Raw genomic sequence first — 26,539 nt, forward strand, 5'->3', positions numbered from 1 at the left:
ATCTCTGTCTGTCTTTTCCCCATCTCTGTCTGTCTTTTCCCCATCTCTGTCTGTCTTTTCTCCATCTCTGTCTGTCTTTTCTCTGTCTGTCTTTTCTCCATCTCTGTTTGTCTTTTCTCTGTCTGTCTTTTCTCCATCTCTGTTTGTCTTTTCTCTGTCTGTCTTTTCTCCATCTCTGTTTCTCTTTTCTCTGTCTGTCTTTTCTCCATCTCTGTTTCTCTTTTCTCTGTCTGTCTTTTCTCCATCTCTGTTTGTATTTTCTCTGTCTGTCTTTTCTCCATCTCTGTCTGTCTTTTCTCTGTCTGTCTTTTCTCCATCTCTGTTTGTCTTTTCTCTGTCTGTCTTTTCTCCATCTCTGTTTGTCTTTTCTCTGTCTGTCTTTTCTCCATCTCTGTTTGTCTTTTCTCTGTCTGTCTTTTCTCCATCTCTGTTTGTCTTTTCTCTGTCTGTCTTTTCTCCATCTCTGTCTGTCTTTTCTCCATCTCTGTTTGTCTTTTCTCTGTCTGTCTTTTCTCCATCTCTGTCTGTCTTTTCTCTGTCTGTCTTTTCTCCATCTCGGTCTGTCTTTTCTCCATCTCTGTCTGTCTTTTCTCCATCTCTGTCTGTCTTTTCTCCTTCTCTGTCTGTCTTTTCCCCATCTCTGTCTGTCTTTTCCCCATCTCTGTCTGTCTTTTCTCTGTCTGTCTTTTCACCGTCTTTGTCTCTCCCTGAAATATGTGACTAAGGAAGCACAACAGCTTTATCTCTGTTAGAATTGTAACTGAATTCTACAGGTACAATACCTGTGTACACTTGTACAGTAATGATGGTATTTACTGAGCCAGATAGATATTCAACATCTCCTTTACCTTGTCTCCTTGATCGCCTTTCTGTCCTGGAAGTCCTGCCAAGCCTGGTAGACCTTGATCACCCTACAAAGAACAATAACATTTAATTGATGTAATTTACCTGAACTAGCTTGCTAATGACTGTCCATCCACACATTAAAAACTCCCCAAAGACATGAGAAATTCCCCAAGGTACCCCTCTGTCTGAAGTCTGCTTTCAGAACTTCCATGGACATTAGTGGAACCACCTCTGGAGATGACGGCCATGCCTTAAACAAAGCAACTACATATTTGTGCCAAATTACTGCTAATAAGCTTTTATTTCCTGCCTTTGGTTGGCATCCAAGAAAACCCATTGGCATAAATGTGCTTTAATTTGGTATTTCTTTTCTTGTTTAATACGTTTGGTGTCAGCAGTGGGATATCTGAATGCATGGTTCCATTAGAACAGAACACTCCAACCCATTAGGATTATATTTGCTGTTTGGACAGATTGTTCCTGAGGATTGCTCAACTCCGATCTCCTATATCGAGGTTGAGTTGAGTATTGATAAGTGGTCTCACGATTTGCTAGCAACAACATTGAGTTGCCACCAGTCGATACTTGAAATTCTGAAAACGCTTACCTGTACCTATTTTAGTCCTGTACAACAAGAAGTCCTTCCGAAGGGTGCTGAAATTCATACTTTTACTAAAAATGTTTATCGAATACAATGGCACCCTATTCCCTATTGGCCTTGGTCAAAAGTAGTGCACAAAACAGAGAATAGAGTGCTGTTTGGGACGCAAGATATTTCTATGGACTGTACCTTCTCTGCTGAACATTGACATCTGTCACTGCTGGAATGCTGGACCCGCTGGACCCGAGCTGGCTGGACGGGCTGGGAGAGCATCCGGGGGAGCTGGCCTGCTCCATCTGTATTCAAGGGATTGGGAGTCACCCCTCCAGCACTAGGGCCCTCCCTGCTAGGCTCACACTGTAGGATCAATACAAAGATTTACAGTTGGGATTTTTACTATTTTGTTGCCTTACAACCTGGAATTAAAATAGATTTTTGGGGGGTTTGTATCATTTGATTCACACGACATGCCTACCACTTTGAAGATGCAAAATATTTTTTATTGTGAAACAAACACGAAATAAGACAATAAAACAGGGGTGGTGAGAGGTGTTGGGTTTGTACCAGACATAGCGTTTTCCTTGATGGCCAAAAAGCTCAATTTTAGTCTTGTCTGACCAGAGTACCTTCTTCCATATGTTTGGGGAGTCTCCCACATGCCTTTTGGCAAACACCAAACGTGCTTCCTTATTTTTTCTTTAAGCAATGTCTTTTTTCTGGCCACTCTTCTGTAAAGCCCAGCTCTGTGGAATGTGGAAGTGGTCCTATGGACAGATACTCCAATCTCCACTGTGGAGCTTTGCAGCTCCTTCAGGGTTATCTTTGGACTCTTTGTTGCATCTCTGATTAATGCTCTCCTTGCCTGGTCTGTGAGTTTTGGTGGGCAGCCCTCTCTTGGCAGGTTTGTTGTAGTGCCATATTCTTTCAATTATTTAATAATGGATTTTTATATCCGAACCCTGATCTGTACTTCTCCACTCCCTGACCTGTTTGGAGCTCCTTGGTCTTCATGGTGCCACTTGCTTGGTGGTGGCTCTTGCTTAGTGATGTTGCAGACTCTGGGGCCTTTCAGAACAGGTGTACATATACTGAGATCATGTGACAGATCATGTGGCACTTGCACACATGTGGACTTAAGTTAATTTGCTAATTAGTTCTGAAGGTAACTGGTTGCACCAGATCTTATTTAGGGGCTGAATACATATACACGCACCACTTTTCAGTTTTTTAAATAGTTTTAATTGTTTGAAACAAGTTATTTTTTTGATTTCACTTCACCAATTTGGACTATTTTATATATGTCCACTACAAACTGTTTAGACACATGACTCTGCTATTTAAGGGCCAGTTTCCTGGAACCACCTTAAGCCTAATCATTTCATGTTGCTATTCAATTCTGTTTTCTAGTTGACTTGAACTTGAGTCCAGGGCTAGACAGAATGTTGGTCTAGAAAGCAATGTAAAATCTCAATTGAAAGTGCTATTTAGTTTAGGAGTAGGCTTAATTTGGGTATAGGAAACCAGACAATTACAATACAACACATGTTGAAATGCAGTTCTCAAATAGTCTGAAATGTAATAACAGTCCAGTACCACTACCGTATTTATAATCAGTTAATGTCCAATGATTCATTGACTCAATGAGTTACCTTAATTACTGTGAAACTAGATGACTGTCCCAGGGGAATGAGGAAAGGACAATACTTAAGGTTTTGAATGCCAATACATTATTTCCTACCATATTAACTGAGCCCCAGTACTGAAACTCAATGCACACTGAGATAACATCCTGGTTATGGATATATATTATAACTGTCAGAGGCCAAAGGTGAGAGGTCACTGAAACACACTATTTCCAACCATATAGACCACATGTGACCTAGCACATTGAATCAACATAACCCAACACTCACTGAGATGACAACATGGTTATGAATACGTATAGGCCCAACTGTCAAAATGTCAAAGGTCACTTCTCCTTTTAAACACAGTTAGCAGTCCAAATTGCACACTTTTTCCTATGGGCTCTGGTCAAACGTAGTGCACTATACTGGGAATAGGGTGCTATTTGGGATTCATCCACAGTCTGTAAGGTCACTCTCCATTGACCTGGTCTGCAATATGATCTAACAGAAGAATATCTATCTATCAATCTATCAATCAAATGTATTTATAAATCCCGTTTTACATCAGCAGCTGTCACAAAGATATTGCACAGTAACCTGGATAAGATGTCCCCTATGGAAGAAACATCATTCAGTTGGGTAGTTTTCAAGAAGGACAAACACAACTCAACCAGATTATGTTACATATTGCTCTTAAATTTAAATATCGACCAAGAAGCCAGTTCCACTGCTTTAAAAAAAATATATATATATTCCCCTCTTACAATTGACTCATTCACCCCCCTCCTCTCCCCTCACTCATTCATCCCCCTAACTATTCCCCAGGTCGTTGCTGTAAATGAGAACGTGTTCTCAGTCAACTTACCTGGTAAAATAATGGATAAATATATATATGTTTTTTTAATTAAAAAAAATAATCAGGGACTGATTTAGATCTGGGAAAGCAGGTGGGTGCAATTAATTATCCGGTAGAACAGAAAACTAGAAGTACTCCGGAATTCATAGGGTAAGAATTTAATAACCCTGCTCTACTGTATATCAAGCCACGTCGAAGGTCTCATGTATGTCCTAAAATGTGCACTGTACATAAAAGGAGTGTAAAATATCTTACCGTAGATCCTGCCTGCTCACAGCAGTTCTCCATCTCAGCCAGGTATGGGTCACAGTAGATCAGGATTTGTTGCAGTTCGATCTGGAGAGAAAGACATCTGTTAGGGACATTATGATGATTCAGATATAGAGAAAAACTAACAATGTATATTTTGAAATAGGAAACATGTTTCTTTGACCGAAACTAAGCAACCCCAGCACACCAAAATTGGTTCTGTGAAAGTTCCCAGAACATTTGTTTGTTCGCGGCAAATGTTCTTTTAGAATGCTTGTATAAAACATTTGCCTGATGTTTCAAGAACATTCAAGAACTATTCTTTAACATGTTCCCAGAATCATTTCATTAGTCTGGTGAGAACTTTTGGGGACATCACAAAAGATATGTTCCCCAAACACAAAAGCTGTCCAGTTGGGCCTCCGCTTCTAGAATGGTTCTTTAAGGGTGCAAAAAGCATGAGATATTACAAGTACGTTCCCAGAACACATTTCCTCTGTTCTTTAAAGGTTCCAAGAATATTTCATTAGGTTGTGGTAACACTGACTGGTCAAGAGATATGTTCCCAAAACACAAAAACTGTCCAGTTATGCAAACATTCAGTTATCAAATAAAATGTTATTTGTCACATGTGCCGAATACAACAGGCCCGTCAGGTAGTCCAGGATCCAGTTGCAGAGGGAGTTGTTAGTCCCAGGGTCCTTAGCTTAGTGATGAGCTTTATGGGCACTATGGTGTTGAAAGCTGAGCTGTAGTCAATGAACAGCATTCTCACCTTCTCACCTTTTCTCCAGGTAGGAAAGAGCAGTGTGGAGTGCGATTGAGATTGCGTCATCTGTGGATCTGTTGGGGCTGTACGGAAATTGGAATGGGTCTAGGGTTTCTGGGATGATGGTGTTGATGTGAGCCATGACCAGCCTTTCTAAGCACTTCATGGCTATCGACGTGAGTGCAACAGTTCGGTAGTCATTTAGGCAGGTTACCTTCACTTTCTTGGACACAGGGACTATGGTGGTCTGCTTCAAACATGTAGGTATTACAGACTCGGTCAGGGAGAGGTTGAAAATGTCAGTGAAGACACTTGCCAGTTGGTCCGTGCATGCTCTGAGTACACGTCATGGTAATCCGGCCTTTCCGATGTGAGCAACATCTGTTTAAGGGTCTTGCTCACATCAGCTATGGACAACGTGATCACACAGCTGTCCAGTTTCCCTTTGTAGTTCATAATAGTTTATAAGCCCTGCCACATCCAACGAGCGTCAGAGCGGGTGTAGTAGGATTCAATCTTAGTCCTGTATTCACGCTTTGCCTGTTTGATGGTTCGTCTGAGGGCAAAGCGGGATTTCTCATAAGCGTCTGGATTAGTGTCCCGCTCCTTGAAAGCAGCAGTCCTAGCCTTTAGCTCATGAGGATGTTGCCTGTAATCCATGACTTCTGGTTGGGAAATGTACGTACTGACACTGTGGGGACGACGTCGTCGATGCACTTATTGATGAATCCGGTGACTGAGGTGGTATTCTCCTTAATGCCATTGGATGAATCCCGGAAAATATTCCAGTCTGTGCTAGCAAAACAGTCCTGTAGCGTAGCATCCGTGTCATCTGACCACTTCCGTATTGAGCGAGTCACTGGTACTTCCTGCTTTAGTTTTTGCTTGTAAGCAGGAATCAGAAGGATGGAATTATGATCAGATTTGCCAAATGAAAGGTGGTCTAGAGTTTTTTTCCCTCTGTTTGCACATATGACATAATGGTAGAAATTAGGTAAAAAGGATTGCCTGCATTAAAGTCCCCGGCCACTAGGAGCGCCGCTTCTAGATGAGCATTTTCTTGTTTGCTTATTGTCTTATACAGTTCATTGAGTGCTGTCTTAGTACCAGCATCGATTTGTTGTGGTAAATAGATAGCTAGGGAAAATATAGATGAAAACTCTCTCGGTAGATAGTGTGGTCTACGGCTTATCATGAGGTACTCTCCCTCAGGCGAGCAATACCTTGAGACCTCTTTAATATTAGACACCAGCTGTTATTCATCTTACCAGACGTATCTGTTCTGTCCTGCCGATGCATGGAAAACCCAGCCAACTGTATAAAATCTGTGTTGTGGTCCAGCCACGACTCGGTGAAACATAAGATATTACAGTTTTATTTTTATTTATTTTTTTTACCCCTTTTTCTCCCCAATTTCGTGGTATCCAATTGTTGTAGTAGCTACTACTGTTGTAGGAATGCTCACGCAACATCAGGCAAATGTTAAACATTCATCACCATGAATGGATCGCTTTTGTGTAACGAGAACATTTGCGACAACCTAACAAATGTTCTGGGAACTTTCACAGAGCCAATTTTGGTTTGCTGGGAAAACATTACTGGTACACTGTGTTATTTCATTACCTGGAAGACTAATGAGAACTATTGAGGAATGTTCTGTGATGATTGTTACAGGTGTTGTGCACAACATTTTAATGAATGTTAGGAGAATATTCCAACGATATTTCATTTAAAATATTTTTAGAAAAATAAAATATTTTGTTATCAAATGTTATCATCCAGGTGTTAGATAAAACCCTAACTAGAACTTAATGGGAATCTTAGCTAATGTTCTGGGAATGTTCCCGGTTTGCTGGGACCCTTCTAGACATTGCCCTTGAAGGCAACCATATATAGTTACTGTATGTTTAAAAGTATAATGTCGATCTCATGGACTGTCAGTCATGCTCCGTCTATGAATTTCAGAACGGTTATATTTCCAGATTGTGGCTTTAGGCCTAAACGTACATCTACAGGCCGTCCATCCTCCACCCGGGTTGTAATCAGCGTATATCCGCTGGGGTCGATTTCATCCTTCTCGTCTGTCAGCCTCCTCTCTATTAGTTTACAGTCCATGTAAACGGAGACGATGCTGCTCTGGACCGCCACACCCAGCTTGTGCCATTGGCGGTCAAACAGGGTGTGCAGGTCTCGGCTCTTAAAGGTGTAGTGGAGGCTGTTCTTCAGAAGGCCCCGGGCTGAGAACTCCACTGCTCGTTTAGCACCGTCCAACACTACAGACACCTGAAGATAGAGCCGGAGGAGATTGTAAGACATTATATTGCCTCATAACAAGTTATAAAGCTTTATACCTGCCGGTGTTGCCTTCCATTCATTACCATTACCATCAGGGTCATGGTAGATACAAGCATCAGTCATGGCATGAAAACATTGATCAATTAACCAATGGTAAACCAACTGACAGACCGACCTACTGACCACACGGCCAACCGACTTGACTGACCTACCAGCCAACGGACCTACCAGCCAACCAGCCGATGGACCGACTGACCTGCTGGGCGAACTGGCAGAGTGAGTGAGCGATCGACTGATCAGTCAATCAACAAATCAATAAATCAATATAGATCCAATCCCAATTCAATGCTATACATCCAGACATCATGAATATCCTTATAGTGGACACTCAGACCTACCTGGGTACCTCCCGTCTGGTCGAATATCTGCCACAGATACCAGCGGTCTTTCTTTGTGGTTTTCCTCAGCCGGAAGGTGGTAACTAGAGAGTATTCACTGGACAGACCATTGGGGAACACCAATCTGAAAGAAAAAAATTACATTGTTCGAGCTGCATATTGTCAAATTGAATCACAAAAATATATGAAACTGAACAATGGGCCTAACAGTGAAAATTTTGTTTTGGAACTTTCAGTCTTGGTTGGAAGAGCATTAATAGCTAACGTAGAAGATTTTACCCATAAAATTAGCATTTGCTAAATGGACTGTCAAAAATAAACATTGAGAATGAATATGAATAATCATGCTGGATGTCTTATAGCTTTCTATGACTGTGTAGTAAGAAAACCAATCAACTTGAACCACTTGACAACGTTCTTCTATAGCCCCCTAGCGCAAAATGGCCGCTTACATATAAAGCTAGAATTTTATGCCAAACATGATTCATCCAGCCAGATTACATTTATTTCAGCATCCCTGTCATTCCAAATCGAATAATCATTTATTCAAACTTAAATTAAATTCCTCTTACTTCACATACAGGTCTAGACTAGAAAACACAAGACCATGGCTAACTACAGTATATAGCTTAGAAAGAAAACATTGTTATAAAGAGAAAAATGCAAAAAGGAAGATGACAAGGCGATAGGTTTGTTAACCCAGACGTTTCAGTTCAACACTGCTGGCAGAACATCTCTAGCACATTGTGAACACTGAATGTAATGGGGATGGTACCACCAACAGACAGTGGGGAGAACAAGTATTTGATAACCTGAAAAATCGGCAGTGTTTCCGACTTACAAAGCATGTAGAGGTCTGTAATTTTTATCATAGGTACACTTCAACTGTGAGAAAATAACATTGTATGATATATAAGTAATTCATTAGCATTTTATTGCATGACATAAGTATTTGATACATCAGAAAAGCAGAACTTAATATTTGGTACAGAAACCTTTGTTTGCAATTACAGAGATCATACGTTTTCTGTAGTTCTTGACCAGGTTTGCACACACTGCAGCAGGAATTTTGGCCCACCCCTCCATACAGACCTTCTCCAGATCCTTCAGGTTTCGGGGCTGTCGCTGGGCAATACGGACTTTCAGCTCCCTCCAAAGATTTTCTTTTGACTTCAGGTCTGGAGACTGGCTAGGCCACTCGGGGACCTTGAGATGCTTCTTACGGAGCCACTCCTTAGTTGCCCTGGCTGTGTGTTTCGGGTCGTTGTCATGCTGGAGGACCCAGCCACCACCCATCTTCAATGCTCTTACTGAGGGAAGGAGGTTGTTGGCCAAGATCTCACGATACATGGCCCCATCCATCCTCCCCTCAATACGGTGCAGTCGTCCTGTCCCCTTTGCAGAAAAGCATCCCCAAAGAATGATGTTTCCACCTCCATGCTTCACGGTTGGGATGGTGTTCTTGGGGTTGTACTCATCCTTCTTCTTCCTCCAAACACGACAAGTGGAGTTTAGACCAAAAAGCTATATTTTTGTCTCATCAGACCACATGACATTCTTCTATTCCTCCTCTGGATCATCCAGATGGTCATTGGCAAACTTCAGACGGGCCTGGACATGCGCTGGCTTGAGCAGGGGACCTTGCGTGCGCTGCAGGATTTTAATCCATGATGGCATAGTGTGTTACTAATGGTTTTCTTTGAGGCTGTGGTCCCAGCTCTCTTCAGGTCATTGACCAGGTCCTGCCGTGTAGTTCTGGGCTGATCCCTCACCTTCCTCATGATCATTGATGAGGCTTGCATGGAGCCCCAGACCGAGGGTGATTGACCGTCATCTTGAACTTCTTCCATTTTCTAATAATTGCGCCAACAGTTGTTGCCTTCTCACCAAGCGGCTTGCCTATTGTCCTGTAGCCCATCCCAGCCTTGTGCAGGTCTACAATTTTATCCCTGATGTCCTTACACAGCTCTCTGGTCTTGGCCATTGTGGAGAGGTTGAGGTCTGTTTGTTTGAGTGCGTGGACAGGTGTCTTTTATACAGGTAACGAGTTCAAACAGGTGCAATTAATACAGGTAATGAGTGGAGAACAGGAGGGGTTCTTAAAGAAAAACGAACAGGTCTGTGAGAGCCGGAATTCTTACTGGTTGGTAGGTGATCAAATACTTATGTCATGCAATAAAATGCTAATTAATTACATAAAAATCATACAATGTGATTTTCTGGATTTTTGTTTTACATACCGTCTCTCACAGTTCAAGTGTACCTATGGAAAAAAATTACAGACCTCTACATGCTTTGTAAGTAGGAAAACCTGCAAAATCGTCAGTGTATCAAATACTTGTCCTCCCCACTGTAGATGGAACCTCATTCATTATAGAAACACTAACACTATTCCTCTTCCATTTCTTCACTGATACTTCTCTCCTCCTATTTCCTGTTTCCATCCTGTTGAACCAACACTTTAACCCCTCAAACTGAACCTGGGACTCAGATTAGACTATAGTAATGCATTAACAGCTAAAAGTGAAGCACCAGAAACACAATCTTTCAAGTTTAGCAGAAATCGCAATGATGCAATGACAAGGCCATTCAAAGACATGGGGAGAGAAAGAGAGAGAGAAGGAGAGGGCAACAGAGAGAGTGGAATGGAGATGGAGAGAGAGATCAAGGAAGGAAGGGAGAGAGAGAGAGAGAGAGAGAGAGAGAGAGAGAGAGAGAGAGAGTGGGAGAGATGGAGAGAGACATTTATCAAGCGACACAGAGAAATGGGGGGAGAGAGAGAGAGAGGTAACTAAAGAGTAAGCGAGAGACTAAGCTCACTTCAGATAGGCCGGAAATGAGTTATCCTCTTCATAGCTCATGACCTATTCTCTCAGAGACATACCCCTCCTGCCTTGTGTGTCCCTTGAATTCTCACAGAACGTTGACACAGCATACGATTAAAATATATATGCAGCGAGGTTAAAGCCACAGAAAGATCAAATGCTTTCTGAGGGTAGGCGAGAGAAAGAGAGAGACTGGGAAGGTGAATCGTCGCCTTGGGGCAAAAAGAGAACATTTATATTGCAATTCAACGGAGAGAGATGAGCAGGACTATTCATAAAACTAGAGGTTTATTCCCTGAGATTCCACCTAAAAGAATGATTTGGAATTCCTGAATAAAACAGCAGAGATCCCATCTGGGCACAGACGGCAATTCCACATCTATTCCACGTTGGTGAAAACAATACTGATTCAACCAATGTGTTCCCAGTGGGATAGTTATGTGTATGGAATAAGGAGAGAGATACATTGAAGGAATTAGACTAATTGAACCCAGAGAGGGGACTAAAACATGTACTTTTCATTTCCATCAAACCTTTAATATCACAGGTCTCACTGAGCTGCAATCTGTTATCCAGGGGAGAGCTGCTCTTCACGGTGCAGGGCCTTGCAAAAGTATTCACCCCTCTTGGCATTTTTCCTATTTTGTTGCCTTACAACCTGAAATTTAAGTCCATTTTTATCTCAATTTCATGTAAAGGACATACACAAAATAGTCCAAATGAGTGAAGTGAAAATGAAAAAAATTACTTGTTTAAAAAAAAAAAGCTGAAAAGTGGTGTGTGCATACGTATGTATTCACCCCCTTTGGTATGAAACCCGTTTGCATCTTCAAAGTGGTATGCATGTTGTGTAAAACAAATGATACAACCCCCCCACACAAATCTATTTTAATTCCAGGGTGTAAGGCAACAAAATAGGAAAAATGCCAAGGGGGGTGAATACATTCACATGCCACTGTATTTCTATCTAATGTTAGTATGTGTAAATGAGCCTGTTGAGGTCATTTACACACATTATCTACACTGGAACACTTGAACCCTAAGGGTTAGATGTCAAGGGTTATACGTTACTGACACCTCCTCCCACCCTATACCCCCCCCCCCCTCCTCCACTGCTTACCATCTGTGGCTCAAACACATGGTCCTATCAAGTGGAGTTGGTTTTTGAACAGCGTTTGCTTTCCCCCCACAAACACATTTAAAGTCCTCTCCTTTCTGAATGCCAGTCCAGTTGTGCCAGTCTAATGGTGCCTGTCCAGTGGTGCCTGTCTAGTGGTGCCTGTCCAGTGGTACCTGTCCAGTGGTGCCTGTCCAGTGGTGCCTGTCCAGTGGTGCCTGTCCAGTGGTGCCTGTCCAGTGGTGCCTGTCTAGTGGTGCCTGTCCAGTGGTACCTGTCTAGTGGGTCCTGTCCAGTGGTGCCTGTCCAGTGGTGCCTGTCCAGTGGTGCCTGTCTAGTGGTGCCTGTCCAGTGGTGCCTGTCCAGTGGTACCTGTCTAGTGGTGCCTGTCTAGTGGTGCCAGTCTAGTTGTGCCAGTCTAGTGGTGCCTGTCCAGTGGTACCTGTCCAGTGGTACCTGTCTATGAATCCTCTAGTTCAAAACTAGGACCCTTTGTTTTAGCCTCTGGTCTAGAAGTGCTTCATTTGATGAATATTTCTCATTCACCCACAGAAAGATTGACCGTCAAAACATTGATTTAAAAAGGTTTCCCTCTTACTGCTGGGGGGTTGAGGGTAGAAACAAGGTACCATTTTAGTGACAAAACTTTCTGAAAACTATTTTATTTGTCCTCTTCTTTCACTCTTTGACAAAGTGAGTCTGACACAAATCTAATCATGGATTCCGAAATGACTTGCATCGTCAGCTCGTGTTCAAGAAACAAACAAGAAGCACAACCAGATCAAGCTCGGAACGAATATGTTACCTCGTTGATGCATAGACTATGAATATGCAAACAATCAAAGAAAGTGTGAACGCAAGCACTTTCTTTCAAACTCAAAAGTGTGTGTGTGGGTGGAATAGAGAGCGAGAACAAAGAATAGAAAGAGAGAATAGAGAGAGCGAGAGAATAACCCCAGTTGGAAACAATGAATTTGCAATTTTACTGATGTGTTCAGTGGTGTCATAAGAGACAGAATATTGAGAGAGATAAAAAGAAAGTTAAAAAGAAAGATAGAAATTGTACTTACATTACAGGGTAGAATACAGTAACACACAGAGACTTACATGACAGTGTAGAATACAGTAACACACAGAGACTTACATGACAGTGTAGAATACAGTAACACACTTAGACTTACATTACAGGGTAGAATACAGTAACACACTGAGACTTACATTACAGGGTAGAATACAGTAACACACATACTTACATTATAGGATAGATTACAGTAACACATTGAGACTTACATTATAAGATAGATTATAGTAACACACTGAGACTTATATTACAGGGTAGAATACAATAACACACATACTTATATTACAGGGCAGAATACAGTAACACACTGAGACTTACATTACATGATAGAATACAGTAACCCACTGAGACTTATATTACAGGGCAGAATACAATAACACACTGAGAGTAACATTACAGGGTAGAATAGAGTAACACACATACTTATATTACAGGGCAGAATACAGTAACACACCGAGACTTACACTACAGGATAGAATACAGTAACACACTGAGACTAACATTACAGGGTAGAATACAGTAATACACTGAGACTTATATTACAGGGCAGAATACAGTAACACACTGAGACTAACATTACAGGGTAGAATAGAGTAACACACATACTTATATTACAGGGCAGAATACAGTAACACACCGAGACTTACACTACAGGATAGAATACAGTAACACACTGAGACTTATAGTACAGGGCAGAATACAGTAACACACTAAGACTAACATTACAGGGTAGAATACAGTAACACACTGAGACTTATATTACAGGGCAGAATACAGTAACACACTGAGACTAACATTACAGTGTAGAATACAGTAACACACTGAGACTTACATTACAGGGTAGAATACAGTAACACACATACTTACATTATAGGATAGATTACAGTAACACATTGAGACTTACATTATAAGATAGATTATAGTAACACACTGAGACTTATATTACAGGGTAGAATACAATAACACACATACTTATATTACAGGGCAGAATACAGTAACACACTGAGACTTACATTACATGATAGAATACAGTAACCCACTGAGACTTATATTACAGGGCAGAATACAATAACACACGGAGAGTAACATTACAGGGTAGAATAGAGTAACACACATACTTATATTACAGGGCAGAATACAGTAACACACTGAGACTAACGTTACAGGGTAGAATACAGTAATACACAGAGACTTATATTACAGGGCAGAATACAGTAACACACTGAGACTAACATTACAGGGTAGAATACAGTAACCCACTGAGACTTATAGTACAGGGCAGAATACAGTAACACACTAAGACTAACATTACAGGGTAGAATACAGTAACACACTGAGACTTATATTACAGGGCAGAATACAGTAACACAATGAGACTAACATTACAGTGTAGAATACAGTAACACACTAAGACTTATATTACAGGGCAGAATACAGTAACACACTGAGACTAACATTACAGGGTAGAATAGAGTAACACACTGAGACTTATATTACAGGGCAGATTACAATAACACACTGAGACTAACATTACAGGGTAGAATACAGTAACACACATACTTATATTACAGGGCAGAATACAGTAACACACATACTTATATTACAGGGCAGAATACAGTAACACGGTGAGACTTACACTACAGGCTAGAGTACAGTAACACACAGATATAGAAATGGAACACCCCCAAACCCACTCATGAATAGACAACAACACAACCATCCAGCAGCACCATCCATAACTCACTGACATAGCACCAACATACAAAATAGTGTGTGCACCACAGACAGACAGACAGACAGACAGACAGACAGACAGACAGACAGACAGACAGCAGTGGTACTTGATTTCATTTTGAACTCCAGAACCTGTCATTGAGCTTGGCATACAGACACAATGTACAATCACACAATCACTCCACTAAGAGAGGAGAGATCCTACTCTGGGTAAGAGTATCAGTTTGGCCTGGGAGCTGCCAGATGGACAGAACATTAACCAGGCCCAGAAAGTCGAGCCCCTCTGCCTTTCCTGAGTAAAGAGAGAGATGTTTGGAGGTTGTGGTGGTAGGGGGAAGGAAAGGGAGGAGGGGAGGAAAGGGGAGGAGGGGAGTAAGGGGAGGGGAGGAGGAAGGAAAGGGGAGAAAGGGGAGGTCCTCTGCACCTCATGCTGTCCCCCCTACCTCCTTCTCAAGTCCCCCTCCACCGGACCTCCCAGCTGACAGGCAACATCACCTGTCAAAGTACTCAGATAATTGGAGATGAATGCGGTGTCTCGCCCTCTCTCTCCCCCGCTCACACACACTCCCTTCCCTCTCCCTTCTCTCTTCCCCCTCTTTCTCACCCCCTCTCTATCTCTCGCTCTCTCTCTCTTGCGCTCTTTTCTTCTCCCGCTTTATCTCTCTCAGCATTGATCTCTGTCTCCCCCTTCCCCCCTCCCATTTATCTGTCTGTCTGTCTGTCTGTCAGTCTCTTTCCTCCCCCTCCCCTCCCTCTCTCACTCTCCCCTTCTCTCTCTGTTTCTCTGCCTTCCTTCACTCTGATCTCCTTCCAACAGGTTCAGGCACAGCAGGCCAGCCCAGGCCATAGAGGAGGAAGAGGATGTACAGGGACTGGCTGGAGAAACATGTTGCCTCAGTGATTCCTCTCACTGACCAGAGAGGACAGGACAGTGTGTGTGAGTGTGTGTGTTTACAGTTGTGTAATGTACTGTAAAACACAAAGAATATTCTGCGTCTTGTCTTCCCCAGGAGGACGACAGGTCAGGTTGTTCTTTATCAAAGCCAAAACCATACGGATGGAACAATGGATATTGTGAAAAGCACTGGTCTTCCTAAACCAGCTGGGGAAACCGTCCCACTGCTGTCACTAAACGTCCATCCATCTCATAGACATGTCGTTGTTACACACTTTCATTTGATAAGATCCTATATAATGTGAATACTGCTCATCATTCCAGTTCTACTGATGATTCCACATGAGTCTCTGCAGTAAAAACCAAACAGGTTACATTGTAGTCATTTAGCAGACACTCTTAACCAGAGAGATTTACAGTACTTAGTACATACATGTTCATACTGGTCCCCCGTGGGAATCAAACCCACAACTCTGGTGTTGCAAGCACCACGCTCTACCAACTGAGCCACACAGGACGGTCACAGAGCAGAGCAAGTAGAAGTGAAGAAGAGTCCTACACTCCATGTACAGCACAGGTTAACCCTCAGAGGGGTGTAGGGGGGGAGCCCAAACATAAAGTAGGAATTCATATACCTGTATATATACCACAGTAGCATCATATACCTGTATATATACCACGGTAGCATCATATACCTGTATATATACCACGGTAGCATCATATACCTGTATATATACCACAGTAGCATCATATACCTGTATATATACCACAGTAGCATCATATACCTGTATATATACCACAGTAGCATCATATACCTGTATATATACCACGGTAGCATCATATACCTGTATATATACCACAGTAGCATCATATACCTGTATATATACCACGGTAGCATCATATACCTGTATATATACCACAGTAGCATCATATACCTGTATATATACCACGGTAGAATCATATACCTGTATATACACCACAGTAGCATCATATACCTGTATATATACCACGGTAGCATCATATACCTGTATATATACCACGGTAGCATCATATACCTGTATATATACCACAGTAGCATCATATACCTGTATATATACCACGGTAGTATATCACATGACCAGGTCTCTACCAGGTCTCTCTAGGTGTGACACTGTTTCCCCCCCTGCTGTTGACCTTAAATCAATATGACTTAGTCCTTCATCTCTAGACAATCTATTAAAATGGCTATTAAAAAAACCCTGCGCCTTAAACATCACCGGGAGGCCATACATACATAGCAGGGTCGTCCCAAATGGTACTCTATTCCCTATATAGTGCACTACCTTTGACCAGGTCTGTAGGTAATACGGTGCCGTTTGGGACGCACCCTTTCAAGCTATAGCCACCAGCGGTGGCTATCTTTACCCTTGAGTAATTGTCCTCCCTCAAATCAGAATGTATATCAATATTCTGTACAAATTATTCTACACGTCTTGCAGTAGCGTAGTCCATCTCGGTTTGCCCTTGTTAACCAAAGCAAATGGAATTATCTGTGTAGGCTGGATCAGGGTTCACCCCATGTCTCTCTCTCCCTCCCTCTCTCTCTTTTTCTCTCTCTCCCTCCCTCTATCTCTCTCTGGTATCTCTCTCTTTCTTTCTGGTCTCTCTCTCTTTCTTTCTGGTCTCTCTCTATCTCTCTCTGGTCTCTCTTTCTCTCTTTCTGGTCTCCCCCTCTCTGGTCTCTTTCTTTCTCTCTCTCTCTCTCTCTCTTGCATATCTTTCTCTCTCTCCCTGGTCTCTCTCTCTCTCTTTCTGGTCTCTCTCTTTCTGGTCTCTCTCTCTCTGGTATCTCTTTCTCTCTCTTTCTGGCCTCTCTTTCTCTCTCTCTCTTTCTGGTCTCTCTCTTTCTGTCACTCTCTGTTCTCTCTCTCTGGTATCTCTTTCTGGTCTCTCTCTTTCTGGTCCCTCTCTTTCTGGTCTCTCTGGTATCTATTTCTGTCTCTCTGGTCTCTCTGGTCTCTCTCTCTCTCTCTCTCTCTCTGGTCTCTCTCTCTCTGGTCTCTCTTTTGCTGGTCTCTCTCTCTCTGGTATCCTTTCTGTCTCTCTCTGGTCTCTCTCTCTCTCTGGTCTCTCTTTTTCTGGTCTCTCTCTCTCTGGTATCCTTTCTGTCTCTCTCTGGTCTCTCTCTCTGTCTGGTCTCTCTTTTTCTGGTCTCTCTCTCTGGTATCCTTGCTGTCTCTCTCTGGTCTCTCTCTCTCTCTGGTCTCTCTTTTTCTGGTCTCTCTCTCTCTGGTATCCTTTCTGTCTCTCTCTGGTCTCTCTCTCTTTCTGATCTCTCTCTCTTGATGACACGAGATGTCATCCTGCAGTGAGCCAGCGTGGAACATCAGTTTATTTCACATATCAGCTGAACAGGAGGCGGCAAACCTACACCCTGAGAAAATATTTGTTTGCTGCAACGGAAATCCGATATCATCCTGGCTTGTTTTCAAATCCGAGGCCAGTCTGGGCGGTCTATGCCATGTGGGGGACTGATTTATGTGAGTGAGTTTGTCCATTTAATAGGTGGATAAACTCTCTAAACAACTCTGTGAATGTTGTGCAGTATGTCTCTCCTTCAGAGTCTATAGAGATCCATTGGAACAAGCTGGACAAACAGAACCGAATCAGGTGGTTCGCTTGAGGTATTATCTCTCATGATAGACTATAAACACCAGCACGTCCATGACCTCCCCTCTGGTTCTCAGATAATACAAACCACCAACATATATTTATCTTTGACTTACAATAGCTCAAGTAAAGCACAATGCATCCATTAGTATAACCACTAGTACACTTAATATAGTAAAAGTCCATTAGTACATTCATGTAAGCCTACTCTCGTGTCTCTATAGTATATCTCCTAAAGCCAGAGCCTGGTTCAATAAAGTGTTCAGTCACAGCCTCTACTCTGACTGGCAATTCCAATTATCTCAAGTAAAGAACACTACGCGGCCATTAGCTTGATCATTAGTACACAACCTACAGATGTTGGATCGTAACTTGAACACCCTGTTGCAGGAGAACTAGAACGTGTAGTGCATTTGATATTTTAAAAGGATTCTGAAGTTTGAAATTTCCACTTTGAAATTTCAGACTTGATTCTTTATCACAAAAATGTATCAACCCCTAAAAAAACATCCATTCATTATAATCCACAATATAATGATTCAGATGTTCCTGTTGCTGCAGGATTCTTCTCCTGCTGTAGCAAACTGGCTCAAATTAAGATCCTACACCTGTGCTGTACTGCATGCTGTTAAGCCAGAGCTTAATGGAAACCGCTCCAACAGAGCACAGCCACATGGCCTGAGGGATCAGGACTTCAGTCAATTCCAAAACAAAGCAACATGATCACACACTGACTGACAGACTCGTACAGTAACTAGTGTCCAAATAGACCTGGCCAGACTACCCTCTAGTCACACCCAAGATGTCCCTGACCCAGCAGGCCCAGCTCAACTCACTCTGTGAGTTGATGTCTCCCTCCTCTAGCTATCAGTGAGCAGTTAGTTTCAATGAAAGGAGAGGGAACAGAGGAAACACACAGACTTGACGCTCAGCGACTAGAGAGATAACGCCCATTTCATGGATACTAGCAAGCTTTGGCGAACAACAAAACTGCTGTCATGCATACTGTTTGAAGGATACACCCGTGAGGGGAGATCTGAATGACTCGATCGGTGATTATCTCAACAAGTGTGAGGCCAGAGTAATGAAACTACCCTCCAGTCACACCCAAGTGTCCCCCTGGAACAGCCTGGCACTACTCACTCTGTTGGCTTGATGAGTGGGCTGCTCCCCAGCCGGAATGATGGCCGCTCCTCTGTCACTGCCCCCTTTCTCAGGAGAAACTTTTCTGTCAGATCAAAACCTGAAAGAAAAGAGACAACAGGACGAGAAGGGCTGGTTTAAACTCAGGAAGTTCACGGCTTCACTGACATAGATTCAGCCTCGTCCTGAGCTGGAATAAAAACACTTTCTATGGAGATGATCTGTGCTCTGTAAACTGGCACTAGGTGTTACAAGGTGTTGTTTTAAACTCCAGTGATCCAACAATATGGATTGAGTCTGGACTTTCTAGATTTACATCAAACTCCTGTCCAGTTTGATTCATTCCTATGGTACAATATAGTTAATGTATGCATCATTACTTCAAATACAATAGATTTGACCATCAGTGCTCCATCAAACAAATTGGTGCACGTCTGTTAGCGCAGGCTCAATTACAGAGTACTTCTGTTCTGTGTTACATAACCTGTGAACATATTCATGTTTTTCACGACACGTCTGAGACATGGACGTTATTACCCCCCTGGATCAGAGCCAAACAGATTGAGTGTGTCCTAAATGGCACCATATTCTCAATATAGTGCACTACTTTTGACCAGAGCCCTATGAGCCCTGTTCAAAATTAGTGCACTATATTGGGAATAGGGTGCCATTTGGTATGTAACCATTGAGAGAGAGATGGATTTATTTCAACTGAGGAACTTGTACACCATAACACTGTAATTCTTACCGGTGAATTCTGGCTGTGGACCATTTAAACTGTAGGAAAACAGGTCCTTGTCTACTTTCAATGGAGGACATCTAGAGTTGTCTAGAAAACAGGGATAACATCATCAGCCATACAAGGTTCATATTCATGGAAGTAAAAATGAAGATGCAGACAGCAAACAAGTGCAGAATACCTTCTAAACACTTCAGTCATCAAAGACGATAACTTTGAGATCTGATGTCCGACAGCGAGATTGAGGATTTGGCACATAACCATTGGTTGATGTGCACAGCAGGACTGCAATATAGTAGTTAGCCTGTGACGTGACCAGTGTCTTTCCATGTGGAGGGGCACTTCCGTCACTCACCACATCAGTGGTTGTTAGTCATCACTATCCACCCATTCATTAAAATTCACCCCGCATCCCCAATGGTACCCTATTCCTTATATAGTGCACTACTTTTGACCAGTGCCCTATGGGGAACAGGGTGCCATTTGGGCCGCAGCCTCACACAGCCCAGACAGGGATGTAGAAGTGTTGTTAATTAGAGGTGGTGAAAGAGACCTAACTATAACTGTGCTCAACTTTGACCCTGTTTCTATTGAGCCATGTTTCCTCTTGGAGACTGGGGCACGGCTACGGGGTCGTGGAGCAAAACGTTTCACAACGTCGTGCAATGGAAAACACGAACGGGTGTTTCTTATTAGACAAGTTCAAATAATACCACTTCCCAGTTTGTCTTTTTGGGACGGTTTTCTTCAGTTCCGTGCCAACTGAACATGACCCAGACCGTATACTGTAGCTAAAACTGCAAACAAATGACTTGCCATGTTCCTGTCTGCAAAATCTGACCATTATCATCTACTGTGACAACAGCAATGTTAGCCCAACGTTATTGGAAGGGCATGCTAGTACCACTCAAAAGTCAACTCAAACGGGTAGCAATAACCTGTAATTTAGTTATCTTTTAGCTATATGTATTTCAAGGGTTGTAAACAATAGCATACTGCCTGTTTCAGACAATATCTTGAGCACAGCCACATAGCCTAGCCTAGTGCGTGCTATGAAATATAAATTCCAAAACTGTGTGTACCACATAGCTCCCAAAATGTCTTCCCACTGTAAACTAAGCCTAAGGAGAGTGTCTGTGAGATCAAAGTCATCTTGGTGTTGGTGACAGTGTCCTTACATGCCACAGGAGGTTGGTGGCTCATTGGTAGCCTAGCGGTTAGAGCGTTGGGCCAGTAACTGAAAGTCACTAGTTCAAATACCCATGCCGACAAGGGGAAAAATATGCCGATGTGCCCTTGAGCAAGGCACTGATCCCTAATTTGCTCCAAGGGCGTCGTATTGCTATGACAGACCCTGTAAAACAACACATTTCACCGGACCTATCTGGTGTATGTGACAATAAAACATGTTTTTTTGTTATGGAATAGTACCTAACTCATTAATCACAGGGTTTCCATGTGTTTGATGCCATTCCATTCACTCCATTCCAGCCATTATTATGGTCTGTCCTCCCCCCAGCAGCCTCCTGTGTTAGATACATACCTATTCTTTCGTTCAATGCCATTCCAACAGTGCAGGGAATGATATGTACGATCCAGAGGAAAGCTGTCCATTTTAGCAAGCAACTCATGTCTTCTCTGATGCAAGAGAAAATACTTCTTCAAAACCTAAAATAAAACACAAGTTAGTTATTAAAATAGTACGCCTACATCTTACAGTAACATATGAATGAATTCCATACATTTGTTTTGAAATTAATTAAATTAATCAAATATGTGAAGTATTAGTAATCTATTACACAGAAAACTGTCAAATGAGATGCGCCTTTTCTACCCCATAGCGAAAAGTGTGTACTGCAAATGTAATGTGTGTCGTATCACAGTTGAAAATAACCAATGCTCCGCTGCAGACCTCAACTGAAGGCGTAAGAGCAAGGTGCGACAGGTCCACTGCAAGAGTTGCTGCGTTATTATGGCGCAATCATATCACCAGGAAAATAGGCTAAACAGAAGAGTCACACTTTGTAGGCTATACCAAACTGAAACAAATAGAATGGGGTCGGCTATGTAGAACTAGTCTAAATTATGAATTTGAACCTGAACATAACTGTCCCGGGTCAGTATGACACAGATCACGTTCATAGTGAGATGAGATCACGCGCATGATGCCAACTGACAAAATACAACTTCGATGGAGAGATGCCAAATTCCTCAAGCGTGCCAATCTCACAATTCAAACCAGTCATAATGTCTGTCGGACATTGAAAAGCGCCACAGCTATAACTCAGATTGTTTGGAACTAGCGGACGAGACATTCCATGATAGTCTATTCCATTTATGCGGTATTCATATTTTCAAGGATCCTCAATCATTAAATATACTTACCCAATTACGCGTAATTATGCATTCCGTTCACTGCAGCCTAATACGGTTATTGCGAGCATATGGAAAAACTGCATGCTACACAAGTGTTACACACAGTATAGCCTATTTACACGAACGTAACGGAATGTTCATAAATCATTTCGAGTGACTGAAGCCGTCCCGTAAAGCCAGACAAGTTCCAGAACATGAACTAAAGCTGTGCGCAAAACCACTAAAGTGCCAAACTACGACAAGGCTAGACACACTAACCAAGGACCCCTACTTATAAGTTCGTATCGATACATGGCATTACAGAGGATGATTTCAAGCAGCCATTATTATTCAACCTGTAAATTATGAATATCAAACCAAACCGGTCTACTTACAATTGGTGAGAAAGTTTACTCCAGCATAAAAACGCATTAATCCATGAACGTTTATGAACGCATGTTTGGAAAAATAGTCGGTTGCTATTCCAAAGTAGACTTGTAAAGACATAAAAGTGAGAATGGGATCTCTTACTAGATCCTCGTGTCCTTATTAGTCGCACCGACTGACTGACCCTCCCACTCTCTCATTAGGCTACTGGAATGCATGGAGGACCCCAAGTCCGCCACCGGTGGAGGCATTACAATGGAAACGCTCCACAATTTGGATGAGAAAATAATATTTATGAATGAGAAAATAACTTATTTAGTTATGAGATTATTGTTGTTTGACTGAGAACATCACATACAGTAGTACATCATTCATGTGAAAATAAACTGGTGCTCAAATTATGTAATGGAGTAATTCAATTATTTTCGTTATTTTTTCTGTTTTCTTCTATCCACACTGTGTTAAATTAGAATTGGGAGCAAAACATTTCCTCTGCCAACAATAATGTTCATAATGTATGGATTAAATATTGATTTATTGATCGAGAACATGAACTGGTGATGAAATACAGTACTTTGCTAGCTATAACCTCCAACTCAATGTTGCCTGATAGTCAATATTATGGGTTTTCTTGTTGAGTTTGATCAACACCTTGAATTGTACCTAGGCTTTGCTAGATAGTTCCATAGGAGTTGGGGTCTATTTTAGTCTCAGACTCAAATGCCAAAACAGAATGTTTTGCAATCTCCTTGAGGATGGTGCTGAAGGGCTCAAGTAGAGTTTTACACCAAGTTAGAATGAACCCTATGGTGCTGAAGGGCTCATGTAGAGTTTTACACCAAGTTAGAATGAACCCTATGGTGCTGACGGGCTCATGTAGAGTTTTACACCAAGGTAGAATGAACTCTATGGTGCTGACGGGCTCATGTAGAGTTTTACACCAAGTTAGAATGAACTCTATGGTGCTGAAGGGCTCATGTAGAGTTTTACACCAAGTTAGAATGAACCCTATGGTGCTGACGGGCTCATGTAGAGTTTTACACCAAGTTAGAATGAACCCTATGATGCTGACGGGCTCATGTAGAGTTTTACACCAAGTTAGAATGAACCCTATGGTGCTGACGGGCTCATGTAGAGTTTTACACCAAGTTAGAATGAACCCTATGATGCTGACGGGCTCATGTAGAGTTTTACACCAAGTTAGAATGAACCCTATGGTGCTGACGGGCTCATGTAGAGTTTTACACCAAGTTAGAATGAACCCTATGGTGCTGACGGGCTCATGTAGAGTTTTACACCAAGTTAGAATGAACCCTATGGTGCTGACGGGCTCATGTAGAGTTTTACACCAAGTTAGAATGAACCCTATGATGCTGACGGGCTCATGTAGAGTTTTACACCAAGTTAGAATGAACCCTATGGTGCTGACGGGCTCATGTAGAGTTTTACACCAAGTTAGAATGAACCCTATGGTGCTGACGGGCTCATGTAGAGTTTTACACCAAGTTAGAATGAACCCTATGGTGCTGACGGGCTCATGTAGAGTTTTACACCAAGTTAGAATGAACCCTATGGTGCTGACGGGCTCATGTAGAGTTTTACACCAAGTTAGAATGAACCCTATGGTGCTGAAGGGCTCATGTAGAGTTTTACACCAAGTTAGAATGAACCCTATGATGCTGACGGGCTCATGTAGAGTTTTACACCAAGTTAGAATGAACCCTATGGTGCTGACGGGCTCATGTAGAGTTTTACACCAAGTTAGAATGAACCCTATGGTGCTGACGGGCTCATGTAGAGTTTTACACCAAGTTAGAATGAACCCTATGGTGCTGACGGGCTCATGTAGAGTTTTACACCAAGTTAGAATGAACCCTATGATGCTGACGGGCTCATGTAGAGTTTTACACCAAGTTAGAATGAACCCTATGGTGCTGACGGGCTCATGTAGAGTTTTACACCAAGTTAGAATGAACCCTATGGTGCTGACGGGCTCATGTAGAGTTTTACACCAAGTTAGAATGAACCCTATGGTGCTGACGGGCTCATGTAGAGTTTTACACCAAGTTAGAATGAACCCTATGGTGCTGACGGGCTCATGTAGAGTTTTACACCAAGTTAGAATGAACCCTATGGTGCTGAAGGGCTCATGTAGAGTTTTACACCAAGTTAGAATGAACCCTATGATGCTGACGGGCTCATGTAGAGTTTTACACCAAGTTAGAATGAACCCTATGATGCTGACGGGCTCATGTAGAGTTTTACACCAAGTTAGAATGAACCCTATGATGCTGACGGGCTCATGTAGAGTTTTACACCAAGTTAGAATGAACCCTATGATGCTGACGGGCTCATGTAGAGTTTTACACCAAGTTAGAATGAACCCTATGATGCTGACGGGCTCATGTAGAGTTTTACACCAAGTTAGAATGAACCCTATGGTGCTGACGGGCTCATGTAGAGTTTTACACCAAGTTAGAATGAACCCTATGGTGCTGACGGGCTCATGTAGAGTTTTACACCAAGTTAGAATGAACCCTATGATGCTGACGGGCTCATGTAGAGTTTTACACCAAGTTAGAATGAACCCTATGATGCTGACGGGCTCATGTAGAGTTTTACACCAAGTTAGAATGAACCCTATGGTGCTGACGGGCTCATGTAGAGTTTTACACCAAGTTAGAATGAACCCTATGATGCTGACGGGCTCATGTAGAGTTTTACACCAAGTTAGAATGAACCCTATGGTGCTGACGGGCTCATGTAGAGTTTTACACCAAGTTAGAATTAACTCTATGGTGCTGACGGGCTCAAGTAGAGTTTTACACCAAGTTAGAATGAACCCTATGGTGCTGACGGGCTCATGTAGAGTTTTACACCAAGTTAGAATGAACCCTATGATGCTGACGGGCTCAAGTAGAGTTTTACACCAAGTTAGAATGAACCCTATGGTGCTGACGGGCTCATGTAGAGTTTTACACCAAGTTAGAATGAACCCTATGGTGCTGAAGGGCTCATGTAGAGTTTTACACCAAGTTAGAATGAACCCTATGGTGCTGACGGGCTCATGTAGAGTTTTACACCAAGTTAGAATGAACCCTATGGTGCTTGAAATGTTTATCCAAAATCTTTTCACAAGGAACATAAGGAATAGTTATTTAAGATATATCTTTAATATATACTGAACAAAAATATAAACGCAACATACAACAATACCAACGATTTTACTGAGTCACAGTTCATATAAGGAAATCATTCAATTGAAAAAAATGTTTAGAGCCTAATCTATGGATTTCACATAACTGGGCAGAGGCGCAGTCATGGGTGGGCCTGGGAGGGCACAGGCCCACCTACTGGGGAGCCAGGTTCACCCACTGGGGAGCCAGGCTCAGCCAATCAGAATGAGTTTTTCCCCACAAAAAGCCTTTATTACAGACAGAAATACTTCTCAGTTTCATTCTCTAAAACAACGTTGGAGGCGGCCCATGGTAGAGAAATTAACATTCACCTATCTGGCAACAGCTCTGGTGGACATTCCTGAAGTCAGCACGCCAATTGCACACTCCCTCAAAACTTGAGATGTCTGTGGCATTGTGTTGTGTGACAAAATTGTATATTTTAGAGTAGCCGTTTGTCTCCAGCACAAGGTGCACCTGTGTAATGATTATGCTGTTTAATCTGCTTCTTGATATGCCACACATGTCAGTTGGATAGATTATCTTGGAAAAAGAGAAATGCTCACTAGCCAGAATGTAAACAAATGCGTGCACAAAATTTGAGAGAAATAAGCTTTTTTTTGCGTATGGAACATTTCTGGGATCTTTTATTTCAGCTCATGAAACATGGGAACAACACTTCACATGTTGTGTTTATATTTTTGTTCAGTGTAGTTTGAAAATAATAAGTAGGCCTATCTTTATTCTGAGATATTGTCAGCCTAATAGAACCAAGCCCAAGGTGAAGTGGAGTTGAAGT

The 26,539-nt window shown here is 42.2% G+C and overlaps 1 protein-coding gene across 2 annotated transcripts in view; it reads right to left on the minus strand.

Annotated features, from left to right (window-relative positions):
* The window catches only part of LOC139381914 (collagen alpha-1(XIX) chain-like), a 244,516-nt gene extending 221,775 nt beyond the window's left edge, over positions 1-22,741 (minus strand). The window contains exons 1-9 of one of the 2 annotated variants that reach the window (XM_071125772.1): positions 22,573-22,741; positions 21,366-21,490; positions 19,832-19,912; positions 19,084-19,183; positions 7,640-7,763; positions 6,954-7,229; positions 4,184-4,264; positions 1,637-1,804; positions 849-911 (exon numbers count right to left, since the gene is read on the minus strand). In XM_071125772.1, coding sequence (XP_070981873.1) covers positions 849-911; positions 1,637-1,804; positions 4,184-4,264; positions 6,954-7,229; positions 7,640-7,763; positions 19,084-19,183; positions 19,832-19,912; positions 21,366-21,453 — 981 coding nt within the window. In that variant the 5' untranslated portion in view covers positions 21,454-21,490; positions 22,573-22,741. The remainder of the gene's footprint in view (positions 1-848; positions 912-1,636; positions 1,805-4,183; positions 4,265-6,953; positions 7,230-7,639; positions 7,764-19,083; positions 19,184-19,831; positions 19,913-21,365; positions 21,491-22,572) is intronic. The other variant, XM_071125773.1, reaches the window with a different exon arrangement.
* Positions 22,742-26,539: the final 3,798 nt, after the last annotated feature.

This window comes from Oncorhynchus clarkii, chromosome 23 (assembly GCF_045791955.1).
Source record: "Oncorhynchus clarkii lewisi isolate Uvic-CL-2024 chromosome 23, UVic_Ocla_1.0, whole genome shotgun sequence".
NCBI lineage: Eukaryota > Metazoa > Chordata > Actinopteri > Salmoniformes > Salmonidae > Oncorhynchus > Oncorhynchus clarkii.